The following is a 21,200-nucleotide window of genomic DNA, read 5'->3' as shown; positions in this document are numbered from 1 at the left end:
ACTAGCCAAGCTACAACTCCAGTTGGAAAAGCAGGATGCTATAAGCCCAAGGGCTGCAAAAGGGAAAAATAGCCCAGTGAGGAAAGGAAATAAGGAAATAAACAGTATAAGAAGTCATGAAAACTTAAAATATTCTAAAAATATTAAAACTTGTAGGGTGTAAATTCTATTCATTAAATATCTGTGGAACAAGTAATAGTGAAAATTTTGAAGAAATTATCTAATTCTATCAATGGTTTTTTAACAAGACCTTTAAAAAAGAGAATATGCCAGGCTATATGTTATATAAATCTGCAACATAAAAAAACAGCTGTACCTACAGACCAATCCAATGTCATATAAACTTCTAAAAGGACAATAAAAAAGGATTAAATCTTACCTCAGGTTCAGCAATATTCCCGACGTGTTTCGCGTTTTGTTTGGAATACAAGAACCAGTTCCTAAGAAGATTAGGTTAGGATAACTGTTTGATTCTTCTGCATTGCCCACACTCTCAAGAAGCTTAAGCTTTGCCTCCTCCAATGCAGATGTAAAGTTATTCATTGCATAACATTCTGCCTTGTAAGTTTCAGGGGTTAAGCTTAACTCACTTGATCTGCAATCAAGAGTATGATCTTGAGAAAAGGAATTTCCACTGTTTAGTTATAATTACTCAAATCATTAAATGTTTTACCAGAAACAAAATTATTAAGATTTTTCCTAATGTTTGTATTCATTTGAACACTAAGGTCAACAACTTGAGAAAAGGAATTTCCACTCTTTAGTTATAATTACTCAAATCATTAAATGTTTTACCAGAAACAAAATTATTAAGATTTTTCCTAATGTTTGCATTCATTTGAACACTAAGGTCAACAACTAGTCAGTCAATTCCCAATCCTTTATCATTTTTATTTTCCTGGCATAATCTTCCTCCATTCTGAATAGTTACATTAGTAATTTCTAAGTTTCCTCTCACCTGCACCCTTTTATTTTATTTCATAAAAATTAAGAACCGAAACTTGTACCAGGAAATTTCCCTTGAAAAGTAAATCTTGATGAATGTCAAATGTTTCATTAGTTACAGCAAAAAAAACAAAACTAAAATTTCGAGGAACAAAAATAAATAACAAAACCATTATATCAATCTTACCGGTCAAGTTTCTTCCTGGGTCTAATATGATAGGTCATTAATGTCGTCGCTTGATGTATGGGTCCTATGGTTAAGTCTGAATTCAAAACGGAAGTACCACTGTTGTCTATGGTTGTATGGTTACTTTCTGTTGACGTCCCTGTCTGCAGAGTATTCCCATTAATTCCGTTCTGATTATCAGGGCAATCTTTACCATTATCTCCTATTTTTTTCAAAGGAATACTCTGATCTTTTAATAGAGGGAAAAGATGTTCACTGAGTAGATTTAGTTTGTACTGTATTCGATGAACAGCTTCTGACCCCATACACAAGCTGCCCTCATTTATACACAAATGACTAGTGGATTTAGAAAATCGCGACATCCATTCTTGGTACCGAGGGTCCTTCATGACGTGTGCTGGTGTGAAATGCACCACTACTTCTGCCAAATCTCCGTCACCAGCTGCTGATGCTTGATACTTTGTGAATGCTGTACTCTCCAATAAAGAGTCTAAATATGCCACGGTTGGAGTTTCTACAACTAAAAGATCAAGAAGAGAAAAACCAAGTTTACCAAGTGTAAAAGGAATGTATAATAATTTTCTTCATACTTGGCTTATATTAACTTCTACAGAAATATTTTGGTATGCTCTATACCCAAATAAAAATTGGCATTAAGAGCTTATTATAGAAATTCATAAATAATTTTTGGTCTTCAGGATTATATATTCATTACATTTACTGATACCCAAAAAGTGCAGAAAAAACAATAATGGATTACTATTATACTAAACAAACTACAATTACACCACTTATAAGATCTTTGCACTAAACACTGCCATGCCTCAGAACACTAAACCTAAAAAAATAGATTTAAAAAAAAATTAAAAAAAAAAAATGATCACTCTACCAATAAAAACTGGACCAGGATCATCTGGTGCTGTGACTTCTGATGCCAAAACCACTTTTCCGTTTGGCAAGGTGACATTCTGTCCTCTCTTTAGATCTCCTAATAGTGGCCCCGGAGGTACTCCTTCTTTAACACATTTCTGAAGTAATAGTGCACCAGCCTGTCAGAAAGAGACTGCGGTTAAAAACTTTGGTTAAAAACTTTAAGAGGAAAGCTCCAAGTGTAGAAGTGGTTACTTTACCAAATGCTTTAATCACAATATTCCTGTTTTAATATCTTTTGTTCATGTAAAACCTAAGTACTGTACATTACTGTAGGGTAATTCACCCAATAAATTAATTAAATTCTCCCAATCTGTGGAAATGAGCCTATGGTTGCATCTTAACCCTTTTACCCCCAGGTTATTTGGAAATTTCCAACCCTTAACCCCCAGGGGATTATTTTTTTCCCCAGCACATTTTGGTGTATATTTTTTTTTTAAATTGCTCTAACAGCCTTAATTTTTGTCATAGAGAGGTCAGGTTGTTCTCATTCTCTTGGAAAATGCCTGAATTTTCTCAAAAAATTATCAAAAATATGAAAAAAAAATTTTATAGCATTTTTTTGCAAGGACGTACCGGTACGTCCATGGGGGTAAAGGGATGGGTTTTTTGAAACGTACCAGTACGTCCTTTGGGGTAAAAGGGTTAAATGACCAAAATTTTACATAGTTATTATAAACTTCTCAGAACTATAAATTTTATGATAACTATCATATGCATTCTTATGGATTTTTATTGACCTATCTTACCCAGTAACCACTTCTTACAGGTGGATAATACAGTGATATTAAGAAAAACTAATAACTTTAATCAATAAATACTATACTTGAATGTTGTGGTTGAAGAATATGGAACATTAGCCGTATTTGAGAGTACTGGCCAACCGAATCAAAAGTCTACCTTTAAAATAACAAAATTTTCATTGCAAAAAGGAAACTCTGGCATTCATTAAACAACACTGCTTATTCTTAGTGTACAGAGAATAACTTCAACATGCTTATTTCTCTCAATGGTAGACCAGTCAAAAGTCAACCATTTGCAATCTCAAAAATTTAAACTTGCAGCATATGTTTTTATGTTGGACAGGCTGACATAAAAAGTCTTTTTATAGCTTACATGTGAAAGATCTACTTTAATGTTTTTACTATTCTTTAAATATTTTACTTTAATTGTTCATTACTTCTCTTGTGGTGTATTTATTTTCTTATTTCCTTTCCTCACCTTTCCTTAGTGGAGCCCTTGGGCTTATATCTTCGTGCCTTCCCAACTATGGTTGTGGTTTAGCTAATAATAATAATAATAATAATAATAATAATAATAATAATAATAATAATAATAAGTTTAAATTCATAATACTAAACTAAACATGTTTTATTTTTTGAAATGTTGGTACAGAGGTAGGTTTGGATTAGATTACCATTGGATTGGTAAATCTCCATTACTTTAATAATAATTAAATTTGATTAACATAATTTGGGCAATATGGATGGGTAAGTCATTCAGCACCTTAAGGGGCACTGGATAGACAGCATGCCTTTGCCACATCAACCAGTCTTATTTTCCCCTCAACTCCAATGTGCACTTGTAGTTCGGTGTACTTTCTTCAAAATCTAATGGAGTTGTCCTTGGGTCATATACCAATGTCCACCAAGTTTCGTTGAAATTATTGCAAAAGTTTTTGCGTAATGTTGTTCACAAACCAAAAATAAACTAACAAAATATTTGCCATTTCCTCAACATTACGATTATTTTTAAAGTACTGCTATGTACTTGTACTTTGATGTATTTTATCCAATATGTTACAGATTCATGCTTGGGTCATAACCAACATGACTACCAAGTTTGCTCAAAATCGGTTCCCCAATTTTTGTACAAAGTTGCCCACAAACCAATAAACAACCGACGACTGGGGTGAATAAACACCCTTTGCAAAAGCTTTGATTTTGCCGAAGGCAACAAAGGGCTGTTAGGGGAACCAAATCCACATTTGCATTATTAAGTAAAAGCATAAGATATTGAACAGCAAGATAGAAGAAAGTAAGTGAGAACCGAGGTAAAGTAATTGTGTAAAATTTAGGTAAATCTAGAACCTGAGCGATACTGGAAAATCCCTAGTAATATAAATCAATCTTCAAAAGTCCAACAACTTTGATTCCAGGGCTTTGTCAGGTTATGAGATAATTATGTAATATACATACATACATATACCAAGGCACTTCCCCCAATTTTGGGGGGTAGCCGACATCAACAAATGAAACAAAACAAAAAAAGGGGACCTCTACTCTCTACATTCCTCCAGCCTAACAAGGGACTCAACCGAGTTCAACTGGTACTGCTAGGGTGCCACAGCCCACCCTCCCACATTATCCACCACAGATGAAGCTTCATAATGCTGAATCCCCTACTGCTGCTACCTCCGTGGTCATCTAAGGCATCGGAGGCAGCAGCAGGGCCTACCGGAACTGCGTCACAATCGCTCGCCATTCATTCCTATTTCTAGCACACTCTCTTGCCTCTCTCACATCTATCCTCCTATCAACCAGAGGTTCCTTCACTCCATCCATCCACCCAAACCTTGGCCTTCCTCTTGTACTTCTCCCATCAACTCTTGCATTCATCACCTTCTTTAGCAGACAGCCATTTTCCATTCTCTCAACATGGCCAAACCACCTCAACACATTCATATCCACTCTAGCTGCTCACTCATTTCTTACACCCGTTCTCACTCTCACCACTTCGTTCCTAACCCTATCTACTCGAGATACACCAACCATACTCCTTAGACACTTCATCTCAAACACATTCAATTTCTGTCTCTCCATCACTTTCATGTAATATAAGTCAATATAAATGTAACTTGCTAATTATATATATAGTGTCTCTTAACAGTATTGAACTACTGTATTATAAACTTATATCACACATTATCAAATATAAATTCAGTGACTGAATTAAATACTGCATGAAAACAAATTAAAGCTACCATTCTCCACATTGGGTTCTTTTCTGATTGCTGTAAATTGCATGTTTCTTTGTGTATAGTGTCAGAAAACATTGGGTAACTTACTTTTGGAGGGGGTCTGCATATATACGCAACGGACAAATTTTTACATTTTCTGCTTTCTTCGTGCATCTTACTTCTTTCTTCGGCGGTCAGATAATCTCTCCTGAGTCCTGGATTCTTCTTTATCCAAGACTGCTCATGTGCATAGAGATCTTCAACTAAAATGATAAAGTAGTTTAAAATGCATACAAAAAATTAATTATACATAAAAATGCTTTTACTTTTACTTGAATAAAAAACTAAGCTTGAACAGAAAATTAATTAAATACATAAAAGGCTTTTACTTTTACTTTAGTAAAAAAAAAAAAAATGCTTGGACAGATGAGAGCTGAAGGAATGCTTAAAATATACCGAGTGATAGATGGATGATAAGCAAGATCTTATATATAAGAACTATTGTATCAGTCTATCTCCGGTTAAAAATTAACATTCCTTTGCTATTTGTGATCCAAAAATATAAAATTATTAAAGCGGATGGGAAATGATGCCTTGCACTGATGATAGACTTATCATTTATTGTTTTTCATGTCTCCAAGTATAGAAGCCAAATTTTCTTAATTATATCTTGCCTAATATGACAAATTCGGAGATCATTTGTATTTTTCCTAACCATACAAACCTTAGCTATTTACATTGGGTTTACTTTTGGCGTAGCTGAAATGACAAGCCAATAGTTTTTAACGAGGGTTAACTACCCCCCCACTAGTTAGCGGGGGTAGGGGAAGGGGTAGCTTGCTACCCCCCCCCCCCAACACACCGGTGATTTGCTTCACTTCACTTAGAAGTAGGACTTGACTTGGGGGACAGGGCGGGCGGGCAAATGTGTGTAAATAGCTAAGGTTTGTATGGTTAGGAAAAATACAAATTATCTCCGAATTTGTCATTTGTTCCGTAGCCAAAATACAAAACCACGCTATTTACATTGGGTGACTTACCCCTTAGGAAGGGTGGAAAGTCCCCAGCATTACTGACTTTGGCTTTACCCGGGGGCTCCGCCTCCCAGTGAGTAGGACTTGAGAAAAGGAGCCCCTGCACCTCACAAGTTCCTTGCTTCGCGAGGAACGTGTGGCCTACATAAGTTGTGTGTGGAGGAAAGAGCGTGACTCGTCCTATGAAGTTGACCTTGAGACCTTTAGATAGGAATCCAGGATAGGACGTTCCCAATACCACCTCGTCAGGGTATGGGGGACGCGACAGTATTAAACCTAATACTAGGAGCACAAGGAAGCATGGGTTACCTGCAGAGGTTGAGGTCAGCTATGCGGAGACCAGGATGCTGCTTCACCAAGAGAGGGGAGGATGAAGAAAGAAGTAAGGGTCAGACATACTCTTTCATTCACGCAGACTAAAACCGGATAACAACGCCCTCAACCTACTGCTACTTGTCCATAAAGGAGCCTGAGGTTAGACCCGCTGTTGTGCAGCCACCACAGGGCCGATAGAAAAGGTATCGAGGCTCCTGTGGGTCACATCCTGCAGGTAGTGGGCTGTGAAGGTCGTCTGACGCTTCCAGACCCCAGCTTGAAGCACCTGCGTCACAGAGAAATTTCTCTTGAAGGCCAGGGACGTAGCAATGCCCCTGACGTCGTGTGCCCTAGGGCGACGTGACGGAGGATGGTCTGGATTTGAGGCGTGCTGGATAACCCTTCGAATCCAAGCCGAGGTGGTATTCTTGGTGACCCTCCTCTTCGTCCTACCTGTGCTAACAAACAATGCTCGCACTTAAAGACGAACTGCAGCTGTTCTCTTCAAGTAATACCTCAGACTCCTCACTGGACATAGTAGCAGCTGGTCTGGGTCGCTTGTTACAGAACGGAGACTCGCGATCCTGAAAGAGTCGAATCGTGGGTCCGGCACTCCAGGATTCTGAGTCTTGGCAACAAACTCAGGGACGAACCTGAACGTTACCTCCCCCCATCCCCTTGAATGGGCGATGTCGTACGAGAGACCATGAAGTTCACTAACTCGCTTGGCAGAGGCCAAAGCGAGCAGGAAAGCCGTCTTCAAAGACAGGTGGCGATCAGACGCCTGGCGTAATGGTTCGAAGGGAGGTCTCTTCAGAGCCCTGAGAACCCGAACCACATTCCAAGGAGGAGGTCTCACTTCCGACTGAGGGCAGGTAAGCTCATAGCTACGTATGAGTAGAGTGTGCTCCAGCGAGGAAGAAATGTCCACTCCTTTCAGCCTAAAAGCCAAGCTTAAGCCTGAGCGATAGCCTTTCCCCGCTGAGACCGAAAGGCGCATTTCCTCCCGCAGATACACGAGGAACTCCACTATTGCTGGAATAGTGGCATCGAATGGAGACATACCCCTCCCACGACACCAACCACAGAAGACTCTCCACTTCGCCTGGTAGACTCCCTCAGAGGACTTTCGCAGGTGCCGAGACATTCTCTCCGCAACCTGTTGCGAAAAGCCTTTCTCCATGAGGAGACGCTGGACAGTCTCCAGGCGTGAAGCCGAAGCGAGGCTACGGCCTTGTGGAAGATGTTGCAGTGTGGTTGTCTGAGTAGCTCGTGTCGTGGGGGAAGTACTCTCGGGAGCTCCGTCAGGAGCTGCAGAAGGTCCGGGAACCATTCCGCGTGATGCCATAGCGGAGCTATTAGAGTCATCGAACAGTTGACAGATAGTCTGGTCCTGTTGAGCACCCTTTTCATCAGACAGAACGGTGGGAAGGCGTACACGTCGATGTTGTCCCACCCTTGTTGGAAAGCATCTTGCCAGAGAGCCTTGGGGTCCGGGACTGGGGAGCAGTACAGGGGCAGCTTGAAATTCAAGGCTGTCGCGAACAGATCCACGGTCGGGGAACCCCACAAAGTCAGGACTTTGTTGGCTATCTGAGGATCCAAAGACCACTCGGTACTCACTATCTGCGAAGCCCTGCTCAGACTGTCGGCGAGCACATTCCTCTTGCCAGGAATGAAGCGAGCTGATAGTGTTATCGAGTGGACTTCGGTCCACCTCAGAATCTCTACTGCAAGATGGGATAGCTTCTGCGAAAAAGTACCTACCTGCTTGTTGATATAAGCCACTACCGTGGTGTTGTCGCTCATCACCACCACGGAGTGACCCGCCAGGGTCCGTTGGAACTGTTGAAGAGCCAGAAAGACGGCCTTCATCTCTAGCAGGTTGATGTGCAGGTACTTTTCTGATTCTGACCAAAGGCCTGAGGTCCTCTGGTTCAGAATGTGCGCCCCCCACCCTTCTTTTGACGCGTCAGAAAACAGTGTCAACTCCGGGGGGGAGGACGAGAAGATCTACTCCCTTTCGCAGGTTCTCGTCGACCAGCCACCACTGCAGGTCCGCCTGTTCCGAAGGTCCTATCGGGACCTGCACGTCCGGGGAATCGGATCCTTGATTCCACCGGGACTTGAGCCGCCACTGCAGGGATCTCATCCTGAGACGGCCGTTTGGAACCAGACGAACCAGGGAGGACAGGTGACCTAAGAGACGCAACCACGATTGGGCGGGAAGCTCTTCTCGCCTGAGGAAGGGTTCCGCCACCCTCCTCAGCCTTGCTATCCTGTCGTCTGATGGAAAGGCTTTGTGGAGATTGGTGTCTGACAACATGCCTAGATAAACCAGTCGTTGGGACGGCTGCAGAGAGGACTTCTCGAGATTTACCACAATCCCCAGATCCTGGCAAAGTCCCAGAAGCCTGTCTCGGTGTCGAAGAAGGGTTGACTCCGAATCTGCTAGGATCAGTCAATCGTCCAGATAACGAAGGAGACGGATGCCGTTCCTGTGCGCCCAAGATAAAATCACGGTGAACACCTGAGGTACTGTGGAGAGACCGAAGCACAGCACCTTAAACTGGTAGGTCTTGCTGTCTAGGCTGAATCTCAAGTACTTCCTGGAAGACGGATGGATTGGGATCTGGAAGTACGCGTCCTTTAGATCCAGTGTGCACATGAAGTCTTGTGGTCATACTGCAAGTCTGACCGTGTCCGCTGTCTCCATGCTGAACGGAGTTTGCTTGACAAACTTGTTCAGAGCTGAGAGGTCGATGACAGGTCTCCTGCCTCCAGACACCTTCTTTACAAGAAAGAGTCGACTGAAGAAGCCTGGGGAGCCGTCGACGACTTCCTGGAGAGCATCCTTCTTGAGCATGGTCTCGACTTCTGCCCGAAGGGCTAGCCCCTTTACCGATCCCATGGCATAGGAGCTCAACGACACTAGATTCGCTGTCAGGGGAGGTAGAGATGTCGTGAATGGGACGCGATAGCCTTGGCCGATCACAGAGACCGTCCAAGCATCGGCCCCTTGTTGCTGCCACCTGTGCACGCAACTTTGAAGGCATCCCCCCACAGGTGGAAACGCGGGGGGACTGCCACTCCTAGCGTTTGCGGCAGCGGCCGCTCCCTCTAGGAGTCTTGCCTCCCCTGGAGGACTTACCGCCCCTCTTGACCTTGGCTGGAAAGGGCTGGGGTTTAGACACCACTTTCTTAGCTGCCGGTGCCTGCTTTGGTGTCTTGCGAGGCTGCTGCTGCGGAGCTGGAGGCTTATAGGGCAGAGATGCAAGGGCCCTTTGGAGGAGGGAATCCTGGCGACTGCCTCCACCTCTTAGCTGTGCGTTCCATGTCCTGCGGCTCGAACAGACTCCCCCCAAGGAGGGAAGCGTGCCTGAGCCTGCAGACATCCACGGCGAGGACCTTCGGATGGATCTTCTCGGTCACCGCATCACGACGCTTCAACACTGAGTTGGGCCAAAGGTTGGTAACCTGATGTGCCAGGAACTCAATGGAGCGAGTGGCCGAGAGGAGGAAGGTCTCCAGGGCCTTCCTATAGGTCTCCTTAGACAGATCCTCGGAGCGCAATAGGATGCCCAGAGAACCTAGCCAGATATCCAGCCACGAAGTGGATTGCATGGCGCACTTCGCGACCTTCTCATGGCTCAGGATCTCCGACGCCGAGAATGTCACCTGCCGGGGGAGAGCTTCTCAAGGGGAACCCCCCTAGCGAGCTCTTCTACCGAATGATGGAGGGGAAGAGCGAGGCTAGACTCCCCCATGATCTCAAAATACCTCCTCTGCTGGAGACGAGGAGGTGGGAGTAGTTTGTTCCCGGCAGAGGAATGACTGGAGGAGACGAGAACCGCGAGTTGAGCATTGGCCCTGGCTCTGGCACTCTTCAGCCCCTGGGACCAGGGCAAAGCCGCGCTGGCCTTGGGGGGCTTCCGAGTACCGTACATCTGATCCAGGACCGTGTCCTTTCCTTCCCGGGGGGCGATCACGGGATCCAAGAACCCGTTGAATTGCCTCATCAGGCTCAGGACTTGCCAGAAGGCGTGCTCCGACTCTTGCTGGTCTCCTCCCTGTGGAATGGCAGCTAAGTCTCCCGTCCCCGGAATCTCTTCCTGGGGAGATGCGTGGACGTTCTCCCGGGGTGCAGCTGGATCCTGACGAATTCGCGAAGAAGACTTCGAAATTGTCTTGGAGTCTTTAGGTTCCCTCCTGGGCGGGATACACGACCCCAACAAAGAGGTCTGGAAGGTGCCTTCCACGCGAGACGATTCCCCTCCATGAGGAGAGACCCCCGTTGGTGCCGAGAGGGAGACCGCTACCTCACTGGATTCTCCTGCGGACTGAAAAGCCTCGTCTTCAGGAGAAGGAGAAAGCGCCTGCGAAGGGGATGGAGCCTTCCTAACGGACCTCTTAGGAACCAGCTTCTCCCTGGGAGAAGTCACCACGAAGTCCACTCCTCTCCTCTTCAGCAAGGGGCGAGGCCGTCGTTGGCTTGTGTCCTTGATCGGCGAGTGCCGGCTTCATAGCCTTCACTAACGCCCGCATCAGAGGACCAAACCAGGACTGCCGAGTCACGGACATAAGAGTCCGAAATTCCCGCTGGAGGGAAGGGGATCGGGCGATCCTTCGCAGTGGACACCACTGGACCTGCCTGTGAAGAAAAAGGGGAAGAAAGTTGTTCTGACCTCTCTGATGGGTTTTCCCTATCCTGACACAGAGACCTGCGCTTAGGCGGGAGCGATCCTGATTGCGGTCTGGCGACACGCATCCCTGCTGCTATCGCGAGCTGCGGAACCCGATGCGAACGGGGGTCGCGCCGACGCTCGTGCGTAGGCGACACTAAGGAGTCGCACGCGAGAGGCTGTTGAAGCGCGGGTGCGCAAACGCGCGGAGACAATCAAGCGCGGGAGCGGTCGCGTGCCAGCCAACGATCGCGAGGGCGTGTAGGCGAGTGAGCGCATGAGCACGTGGGCGAGTGAGCGCATGAGCACGTGGGCGAGTGAGCGCATGAGCACGTGAGCGAGTAAGCACGTGAGCGAGTAAGCACGTGAGCGCGTGGGCGAGCAAGGGCGAGCTGGCGAGTGAGCGCGTTGGCGAGAGAACGCGTTGACGCGCGGGCGAACGAGATTGCTCCAACGATCGCTGTTGATGGTGTCCAGGGGACCTGTAACACGTGGGAGATCGATGGTGAGCAGGCGATCGATGGCGCGTAGGCGAGTGATGGTGCGTTGGCGCATGGTGACGCTTTGGCGAGCGACCGCACACGGTCGAGCTGGAAGAAGGAGACCTATATCTCTCAAGATCCTCTGGGCGCCGACGCGTAGGAGAGCGCTTGCGCGCAGGCGAAAGATCACGCGGGCGGTCAGGAGATCGCCGATGTTCAGGGGATCGCTGACGCGTAGGAGATCGCTGACGAGCAGGCGAACGTTGACGCGTCTGTGGTCGCTGGCGAGCTGGTGATCGCTGGCGAGCAGAAGGGCGACGCGTGGAATCCTGTGTGGGAGCTGCCGGCGCGTTGCGCAAAGGCGAACGTTCACGAACGGCCTCAGGAACAGGAGGAGCGTGGTGGCGAGGGCGTACGGTAGCTTTAGAACTACGCGCAGGCGACTGCGAGCGTTGCTGTGCTGGAACAGGCTGACGAGCAGGATCGCAAGGGCGAGAAGAAGAGAAGTCCTTGTCCAAGACCTGAACCGAAGTTCCAGGTCGCGCGGGCAAACGTGGGTGCACAGGGCGCGTGTCAGGAACTAGGAGCGCAGGTGCGCTCTGACGGGCAGGAGACCGATGGCGCGCAGGGCGCACAACAGGAACTGCAGGATGTTCGGAGTACTCAGGAGAGCGCTGGCGATCAGGAGAACACTGACGAGCAGGAGAGCGCCTGTGCGCTAACACTGCACAAGGGCGCTCAGGAGACCGATGGCGCGCAAGGCGCACAACAGGAACAGCATGATGTTCGGAGTACTCAAGAGAGCGCTGGCGAGCAGTGGGGCGACGATCATCAGGAGAGCGCTGGCAAGCAGTGGGGCGACGATCATCAGGAGAGCGCTGACGAACAGGAGAGCGCTGGCGATCAGGAGAACGCTGACGAGCAGGAGAGCGTCTGTGCGCTAACACTGCAGAAGGGCGCGCAAGGGAAGCACCCACACCGTGGGAGGCAACCCCTTGCTCCGAAGGGACCGTTGCCCGTCGGATGACGAGGTCAGACTGCTGTTCATCTGCACCAGGGGCGGAAGGTCTGGAAGGCATTGGAGATCGATCCCCGGAGGGGTCTAAGGAGGCAGGAGCTGCAGGCTGCTTACGGCGAGGAATCCCCCCATCGGAGGAAGGAGGAGAAGATTCAAAAAGGTGCCGCTTAGCACCCTTATAGGGAGACGGGAGGCCCTTACAACGTAGCGGACGGTGAGCCTTCCGGCGAAGGCGGCCACGAGGAGGGTCGTCAGGATTATCCGTCCTCCGAAGGGGAGTCTCAGTCAAAGCGCTCCGCCGAGAGGGAGGCTTGGAGAGCCTTCAGCAACGTCAACCTCATCAGGAACCGCAGAGGTTTGCCCCAACCCATCGGAAGCCTCTGTCACCACGACGTCAACGATAGACAGAGGATCTACCTCTGCTATCACCAGCGACTGCTTAACAGCGGCCCCCAACTGGACAAGGTCAAACAGGGCTTCCTTGGAGGGCAGGACCTTCAGCCCCAAGGAAGCCCAAAGCTGAAAGAGATCATCATAAGACAATGAATCATTATCAATAACCTCCCCCGGGGGAGGAGGGGGAGCCGCCCCGCTATGGGAGGCGACGCCCTCTCCCCCAACCCAAGGTCGGGAAACAGAACTAGGGCCTGCGCTCCCACTCGGCGGTCTCTCCTTAGGAGTCGGATGAGGAGGAGCTTCGGAGGAGGTTTGGGCGGCGAAAGAAGAGTCCCGAGAGCCTTCCTCCTTCAAGGCAACCCCAGAAGGAGAACGGTCTCTCTTGGACTTCTTCTTATGCCGGCAGCCAAACTTCTCCCACTGGGAGGCAGACCACTCCCTGCACTCACTACAATTATTTTCTCTGTCACACCGTCAGCCTCGACACTGTGGGCAAAGGGTGTGAAGATCCGTATCCACCGCAGACATGAAAGTACCGCAAGGGCGACTGGCAATACCAGGGCACTTGCGCATGATGGATATCCAAGGGTGAGGCCAACTTCAAACGCACACAAGCTGAGGAAAAGCAAAAAAGATTAAGGCTGTCAAATGAGGACGATGGACAGACACGTCTGTTCATCGCCGGAGCCAAAAGTGAAGTGAAGCAAATCACCGGTGTGTTGGGGGGCGGGGGGGGGGGGGGGGGGGGGGGGTAGCAAGCTACCCCTTCCCCTACCCCCGCTAACTAGCGCGGGGGTAGTTAACCCTCGTTAAAAACTATTGGCTCGTCATTTCAGCTACGCCGAATGTAAACCCAATGTAAATAGGGTGGTTTGTATTTCGGTTACGGAACAAACTTATTTCTCACCCATTAAAAGAAATTGTAAACCCCAGATTTATTATTGAATTAGTAAATATTATTATACAACATCTTACCTTCCTCCTCATTTTCCTCCAAGGAATCTTTCTCACTGCTTTCACCACTTGACTCTTCTTTGGCCCAGAGAGGAACAGCTTCAATACTTAATGGATCATTGGCATCACCAATAATGCCATTATTTTCTGTATAATGCCTGTAGTTGATGTTTAAATCCCGAAAGCGGATAAAGTGTCTTGTACCATAATAGAGAGATTCCTACAATAGGAAGAGTAACAACACATGACATCAAATCTCAGCTATTTATGTTATAAAAAATTTATTTGCTAACACACTTCATGGCCTGTTTCTGTGAATAATCTTCTGCTAACAAATAACATTAACTGCCTATGGAAATGCTTCTCTCATTTATGAACAATTAGTAACATTGCATAAAATAAAAAGATCAACTAAGATTACTGTACACATCTATTACGGTAAATAAAAAACTCAACATTTTCATCATACTCACAATTCCAGCAGGTCCATGAAGATTAATCTCTGGAACACCAGTATCTTGAAGTGTCAGGAGAATTCCAGGAAGGCCTCCAACATTACTCCAGGATTTATGGGTAATTAAAATATGCTCCATCATTCCCAACTTCACTTTGTGTTCGTAAGCAAGCCTTTGTGATCCCTCTCCACAATTGAAAAGAAACCTAAAATCAAATATGTAGGTCCCATCATGATACAACAAGACAGATTTTCTTTAAAAAAAATAAGTACTAATTATTCTATATTGGTGCTACACCTTTTTATACACTAAATTTAAATTCAAGTAACATGAAACTTAAGCAAAAGAGTAAATTCCAACTCAAGTTATTGATAATTTATACACATTTTGTGTTTAGGAATTTATTGATTGCAGATGCTTAAATTAAAAATACTGCGCAGTGCAGCACAGTTTATTATATTAAATGTCTAACAACTCTATTGATCCTTGACTATGAAAATACATATTGAAATGTAAGGTATTTCTTATGAAGATTGCAAAATATAAATGATGTACAATATTTGAAATTCCTAATATCTATAACAAGAAGCCTAAGTTAAGACAGGATGAGAAGATTAATGTTATGTTGGAGGGACGAGATTAGAAGATGAAAAACATTTCAAATTCTTCGGTAACAGATTGGACTGCAAAGCTAGCATTCAGATGAAAGTAAGGATGTAAGTAAGAACATTCTAGAAAAAATGGACTGAGATTGCTGGACAACTGATAACTACTGATAAATAAATAAGAGTACTGCACAGCACATGTAAACATTCTGCAATGTGATGAGGCTAGGAATTTCCATGGTACCAATATAAGGGTACTTAAAAAGATAATTAAACTATTTTGAAATGTTTCTAAAAAATACTGAGAATCATGTTTAGAGATCATTGAACGGATCTTATTTCAAGTAATAATAAAGTTGCCAAGAGATGTGCTTAGATGCTGGAAAATGCAGATGGCGCTGTTACAAAGATCAAGATTAGAGTATGTAATAAGAATGAGATAGGATAAGTTAATCAAAGAAATCATTTACTGTATATGGAAGTAGCAGAAATAAAACACTTGGATAGTCAAAGAGAAGGGGCATGTTGAAGACCTAAACCATATGGGAGTTTAAGTAGAAAGAGTGAAAACAACTTAGTACCACACACCAAAACTGACAGAACAGATTATGATAAATTTAGGGTTCTGTCATGCAACCAAAATTGGTAAAGTAATCATTTGTTCCTGTAATGGTTTGTAATATGTACAAAAACCTAACCAAACTACCAAAATAAAGAATCAAAACTCTTAGAATGATGCATCATGAATATTAACCCTTTTACCCCCAGGCTCTTTGGAAATTTCCAACCCTTAACCCCCAAGGGGTTATTTTTTCCCCAGCAAATTTTGCAATATATATTTTTTAAATTGCTCTAACAGCCTTAATTTTTGTCATAGAGAGGTCAGGTTGGTCTCATTCTCTTGGAAAATGCCTGAATTTTCTCAAAAAATAATCTTAAAAATATGAAAAAAAAAAAAAATTTATAGCATTTTTTTGCAAGGACGTACCGGTACGTCCATGGGGGTAAAGGGATGAGTTTTGTGAAACGTACCAGTACGTCCTTTAGGGGTAAAAGGGTTAACTATTGTACAGTCCACTTCTTATGCATGGACTAATCATCTATTTCAACAAATTTATCAAAATACAAGAAGTATCTTTTACCTTGCTTGTTCTGTGAAGACATAGAGAGACCTTGGGGAACCTGGTGCACCAGATCCAAGTACTTGAAGATACACTGTAGACGGAGAGTATTTTCGCAACTTTTCTTTGCGGGCAAGGCGAATGCCCTGCAATTCTTTGACGTCCACCTAGAAATACATTAGTTTGTCAAAACATCAGTAAGTAAGATCTAGGATATCTAACAAAAACTAGTTTTACATCTGGGTACTAACATATAAACATTGCTATTGCAAATAACAGGTGAAAAGTTTGGAATGCAAAAGGCCAATACAAATTTAAATCCCAATGCTTTAACGTTTACATTTGTCAAGCCCTCAGGTTAGACTACTCAGAGAAGCATAAATTAATTCCTTATTCAACATCTCTAAATGGAAAATATATTCCATTTCCTCAGTATTTCTACACAAGATAGTTTGCTTTAAGGAAACTCATTTTTTTCATACCTCATATACAATGTGTTCCCAATATAGTGCTATCTTAGTACAGTACAACACTGTATCTGTTTAATAACCTAATGTGTACCACTGATAATTAAGGAATATTGACGAAGGAAAAATCTATTTCTGGGAAGAGGCCTGTGACGCCCGGTGAAAATTCCTTCTTTGTACTTTTTCTAATATAAATCTTCAAAATATACTAGAGAAAGATAAAAGCATGGAATGCAGAGGTTACAACCCTGGCGCAAACACCTTGTAGATGTCGTGTATTTAACAAAGGCGTGCGAAAACCACTATTCACAGGCTGTCTTCCATTTAGATAATCCCTTCATCAATGGGGAAGGCCGTGACAGGCCCTAGAGAACACAGTTGAACTATCCCACCGACACCTACCACGCGCGCCCTCTAGGACATCTTTCTGCAAGAACATATGGTTTGGCAAGGAAAAAAGGGGGTGGGGCCGTACCAAATAACCAGGAAGGGTTTCACCAGGCGTCACAGGCCTCTTCCCAGAAATAGATTTTTCCTTCGTCAAAATCCCTTTTCTGGGGCGGCCTGTGACGGCCGGTGAAAATGTACCAGAGAATGCCTTCCAAGCCCAATACCATAATAACATAATAAGGAGAAAACAAACACCATGTAAGCCAATAATATAACACTGTAAGTAAACATAAAATCACAAACTAGCCATAGGCATAGGGGACGCAAGGCTAAAATAATATGAAGACAAGGAATCACCTGAGTGTCCAGTCGCAAAAGGTATCAATCTTACATGTCTAAACATATCTAAACATAAAATCACAAACTAGCCATAGGCATAGGGGACACAAGGCTAAAATAATATGAAGACAAGGAATCACCTGAGTGTCCAGTCGCAAAAGGTATCAATCTTACATGTCTAAGCATATCTAAACATAAAATCACAAACTAGCCATAGGCATAGGGGACGTAAGGCTAAAATAATATGAAGACAAGGAATCACCTGAGTGTCCAGTCGCAAAAGGTATCAATCTTACATGTCTAAGCATATCTAAACATTAAAGGAATGGTAATTACAATAACAGTTAAATCATAGCAATTAAACATGGTAAATAACTTAGGGCTAACGAACCACCCAGGAGAGTGGCGACGTGGTGTGAGAGGTGGTTAGGAGGGATGAGAGAAGAGATGGAATAAAGAAATAATCAGAGTTTAATGGGGAGAGATAAGACTCCCCGCTGCAACCGTAGGGTATTTAAGGGCCTGTAAGTTCTTTAGATAGTGGCGTTTGAAAACCATAGGAGATTTCCAACCCGTATATTTTTTAAGGTCATCAAAGTCCATGTTCTGGAAGTAATTGATGGAGGTAGCTATTGACCGTATATCATGAGCATGGGGAAATGATTCCGGGTTAGCATGTTTAATGAAGTAGAGGATTTGTTGTCTGATACCTTGAATGGTCATAGTACTGTACCCCCTTGTTCCCTGATAAATAAGGGGCCAGACGAGCGGGTGGCAGATCTAGCTAAAAAGTCCTGAGAGTAGTGATTGGACACAGCGAAAGATCCTGGGGAAGAGAGATAATCTTCCAAGGGGACCACCTATTTTGCGGGTCCTCATTTTTAGCTAGGAAAACTCTGTCTGGGGAAAGCAGTTCTTCGCCTGTAGGGAGGAAATCTATGTTTTCCTGGTTACGTGAGAGAGCTGCTAGTTCTGAGATTCTAGCACCTGAGGTCATAGCTGTTAGAAATAGAGTCTTCCTAAGCAGAGTGATATAAGAGCAGGACTCATTGTCCGTGTCTGACGCAAGTTTGAGGACATTGTTCAGAGACCAAGAGACTTTTTACGGCCGATCCAAAGGCCGAAGCCTAGCACATGCTTTTGGAATAAATGAGAAATAGGAATCAGCCAGGTTAATGTTAAACCCAACAAGGAAGATCTTCAAAGCTGACTTGATGGTAATTATAGTGCTAGCTGCCAAGCCCTTGTCAAATAGGAACCTAAAAAACGAGATGGCTAAATTCGGAGTCATACGAGTGTGGTCTGAATTCTTTAGGAAATCTGCTAATTTCTTAACAGCCGAATCATATTGACGAATTGTCGAGTCCCTTTTGTCCGCTTCGATGAAGAGAACGTTTTCCGGGTCAATGTTTGCGGCTTTATGAGGTGCAAACTTCATGAAGTCCACAAAGTTAGGGTTTTGGCTATCCTTGAGGAATCTGACACAGTCTGTGTTTGGATTACTTAGGTTAGTTTGGGGAATGGAATCCGGAAGGGTCGGAGTTTCAACTCGAGGAGGAGAGGAAACCAACTGCTCTTTGGCCAGTGAGGTGCTACTAAGGCCACTGCCCCCCGGAAGGAGCGTAGTTTGTGCAATACTTTCATTAGAAGATTCACTGGTGGAAATAGGTAAATCTTCCTCCAATGGTTCCAATCCAGGGTTAATGCGTCTATGGCATAAGCCTGAGGGTCCATGTTTGGTGTCACATAACACGGAAGTTTGTGATTCATCTGAGTTGCGAATAGATCTACCTGAAGGCCCGGAACCAGCCTCAGTATCCACCGGAATGAAATTATGTCCAGAGACCATTCTGATTCCAGTGGTTTCGTCCTGGATAGTGAGTCCGCTATCACATTCTGGACTCCCGCTAGGTGGGTTGCTGACAGGAACCAGTTCTTTTCTGTTGCCAAGGCGAAGATAGTGACCAGGATCTGATTCAGGTTGGGCGACTTGGATCCTTCTCTGTTGATGCAGTGTACTACGGCTGTGCTGTCTGACACTACTCTGATGTGGGTCGACCTCGGAGGAGAGACCGCCCCAAAAAATGAAATTCTCATCCACCTTTAAAGCCTGTCATTCCTCCACGATATGATTCACCACCTCTTCTCCCCTCTAACACCTTTGTCTACTCTTCCATCTTATAAATATTTAAACGACCTCTTCCCCATGGCATCTTTTCGGATTCAATGCAGATCACTGATGGACATCAATTTACATCTTAAAATCTTCTAATACACTTGTAACTGTCACCATTTTTCAGCAGTAAAAAAATAACACTCTCCCATATGTAATAAATGGGGAGGTCCTTATTTACCCAGCCAGGTCTACTTACTCAGCCAGGTAAGTAAGGACACACCAACCTAAGTCAGGTTAGGTGGGGGCTACTTAGAGTACGATGTACTATATCCCTGTACTTTTGATAAAATCTTACCAGAGCTTGCAGACAACAGAGAAGAATAAGAATATCTTTTCACCATCACTGTAAAAATTCTAAAGTAATCTGTTGAGAGCATAGTTTTCAGAGCTGGTATTCAATAAATAAAAATGATAAATTTGGATGTAATATCACAAATTTTAAGTAATTTGTATTTCTCCTAACATACTTACCGAGAACTACTTTCTTAGGAGTTACCTGGAATCTCCTCTCAACCGACCAGAGTTTTGTGTAGTCTACCCTACTTCCGTTTTCTGTGGGGACTAACCCAGGCGTGAGGAGAACGTGCCCTGAGGGTAGTCCTGAGCTAGGTCGGCGTTAGCTTGGGTCTCGCTCGTCAGTAAGTTCTTAGGATGGTACAAAAAGTTCTTCAAGGGCAGAAAGGCACTCGGGGAAGGTAGGGAGGGCCATTACCCGAAAGTAGTTCTCGGTAAGTATGTTAGGAAAAATACAAATTACTTAAAATTTTGTGATTTGTCCCAACACAAGAGACTTACCTCAAACTACTTTCTTAGGAGACTTACACTTTAGGAGGTGGGAGTGTCTTCCTGAACTTCAGACCAAGCTAACCGGACGTCCAGTAACCTAGATGTGAACTAGGTTGCAAAATATAACGGAAAACGAAACGTAGGGAAAACTACACAAAGAGCTCATGTTAGTGTCTAAGTACTCACCCTTTTAAAAAAAAAAAAAATTCCATGATGCTGAGTCCTGTGACGAAGTTGTAGAGACGTGTCTTCTTTGGTTTGTATGTGGGGTTATCTCCGAGCAGGGAAAGGAAAACGGGGACTAGGGTGAAAGGGAACGAACCTGTGTCTCTTGGTTTTGTTATCAGCGATTGTACCTGGGGCTTCACCGTTAAATCACTTGGAGCGCGGAGATGACTGTCCCAATAGAAAAACCGTCTAAAGACCTCCTCGAGTAATCCTTAAGATAATGTGCTGTGAAGGTCGACTGATTCAACCAGGTGCCTGCTCGAAGGATCTGGCCCCCCGCCATGTTCCTCTCAAAAGCTAGAGAAGTACTTAGAACCCTAATGTCATGGGGCCTGGGAGTACCTGGCAGGGGCAGTCCCTCCTCATTATAGGCTCTGACAATAACCCGTCTCACCCAAAAGGAGATGGTATTCTTAGATACCTGCTTTTTCGTAACACCCGTGGAGACAAAAAGACTTTTGATACCAGGGCGGAGATGGGCAGTCCTCTCAAGGTACTTTCTAACGGCACGGACGGGGCACAACTTCAAATCTTCTGGATTCCCTGTCTTAGGAATGGCTGGCATTGAAAATCCCTCGAAATTCGGATTCCAGACCACTGGATTCTGAGTCTTTGCCACGAAAGAAGGGACGAACTTGAGGGAGACTTCCCTCCACCCCTTCGAGTGAGAGATGTCGTAAGACAACCCATAGATCTCTCCTACTCTCTTAGCAGAGGCCAAGGCTAACAAG

General features: G+C 44.8%; 1 protein-coding gene across 1 annotated transcript in view; it reads right to left on the bottom strand.

The window, feature by feature from the left end:
• The window catches only part of RNaseZ (ribonuclease Z), a 79,128-nt gene that overhangs the window by 39,724 nt on the left and 18,204 nt on the right, over positions 1 to 21,200 (bottom strand). Inside the window, exons 2-8 of the mRNA XM_068356745.1 lie at positions 16,105 to 16,250; positions 14,376 to 14,562; positions 13,924 to 14,122; positions 5,130 to 5,284; positions 2,022 to 2,181; positions 1,133 to 1,652; positions 380 to 595 (exon numbers count right to left, since the gene is read on the bottom strand). Of these exons, the coding sequence (XP_068212846.1) occupies positions 380 to 595; positions 1,133 to 1,652; positions 2,022 to 2,181; positions 5,130 to 5,284; positions 13,924 to 14,122; positions 14,376 to 14,562; positions 16,105 to 16,250 (1,583 nt within the window). The remainder of the gene's footprint in view (positions 1 to 379; positions 596 to 1,132; positions 1,653 to 2,021; positions 2,182 to 5,129; positions 5,285 to 13,923; positions 14,123 to 14,375; positions 14,563 to 16,104; positions 16,251 to 21,200) is intronic.

This window comes from Palaemon carinicauda, chromosome 33 (genome assembly GCF_036898095.1).
Source record: "Palaemon carinicauda isolate YSFRI2023 chromosome 33, ASM3689809v2, whole genome shotgun sequence".
NCBI classification, from domain to species: domain Eukaryota; kingdom Metazoa; phylum Arthropoda; class Malacostraca; order Decapoda; family Palaemonidae; genus Palaemon; species Palaemon carinicauda.
The sequence above is the reverse complement of the archived record's forward strand: the minus strand, read 5'-3'. Positions and strand labels throughout refer to the sequence as shown.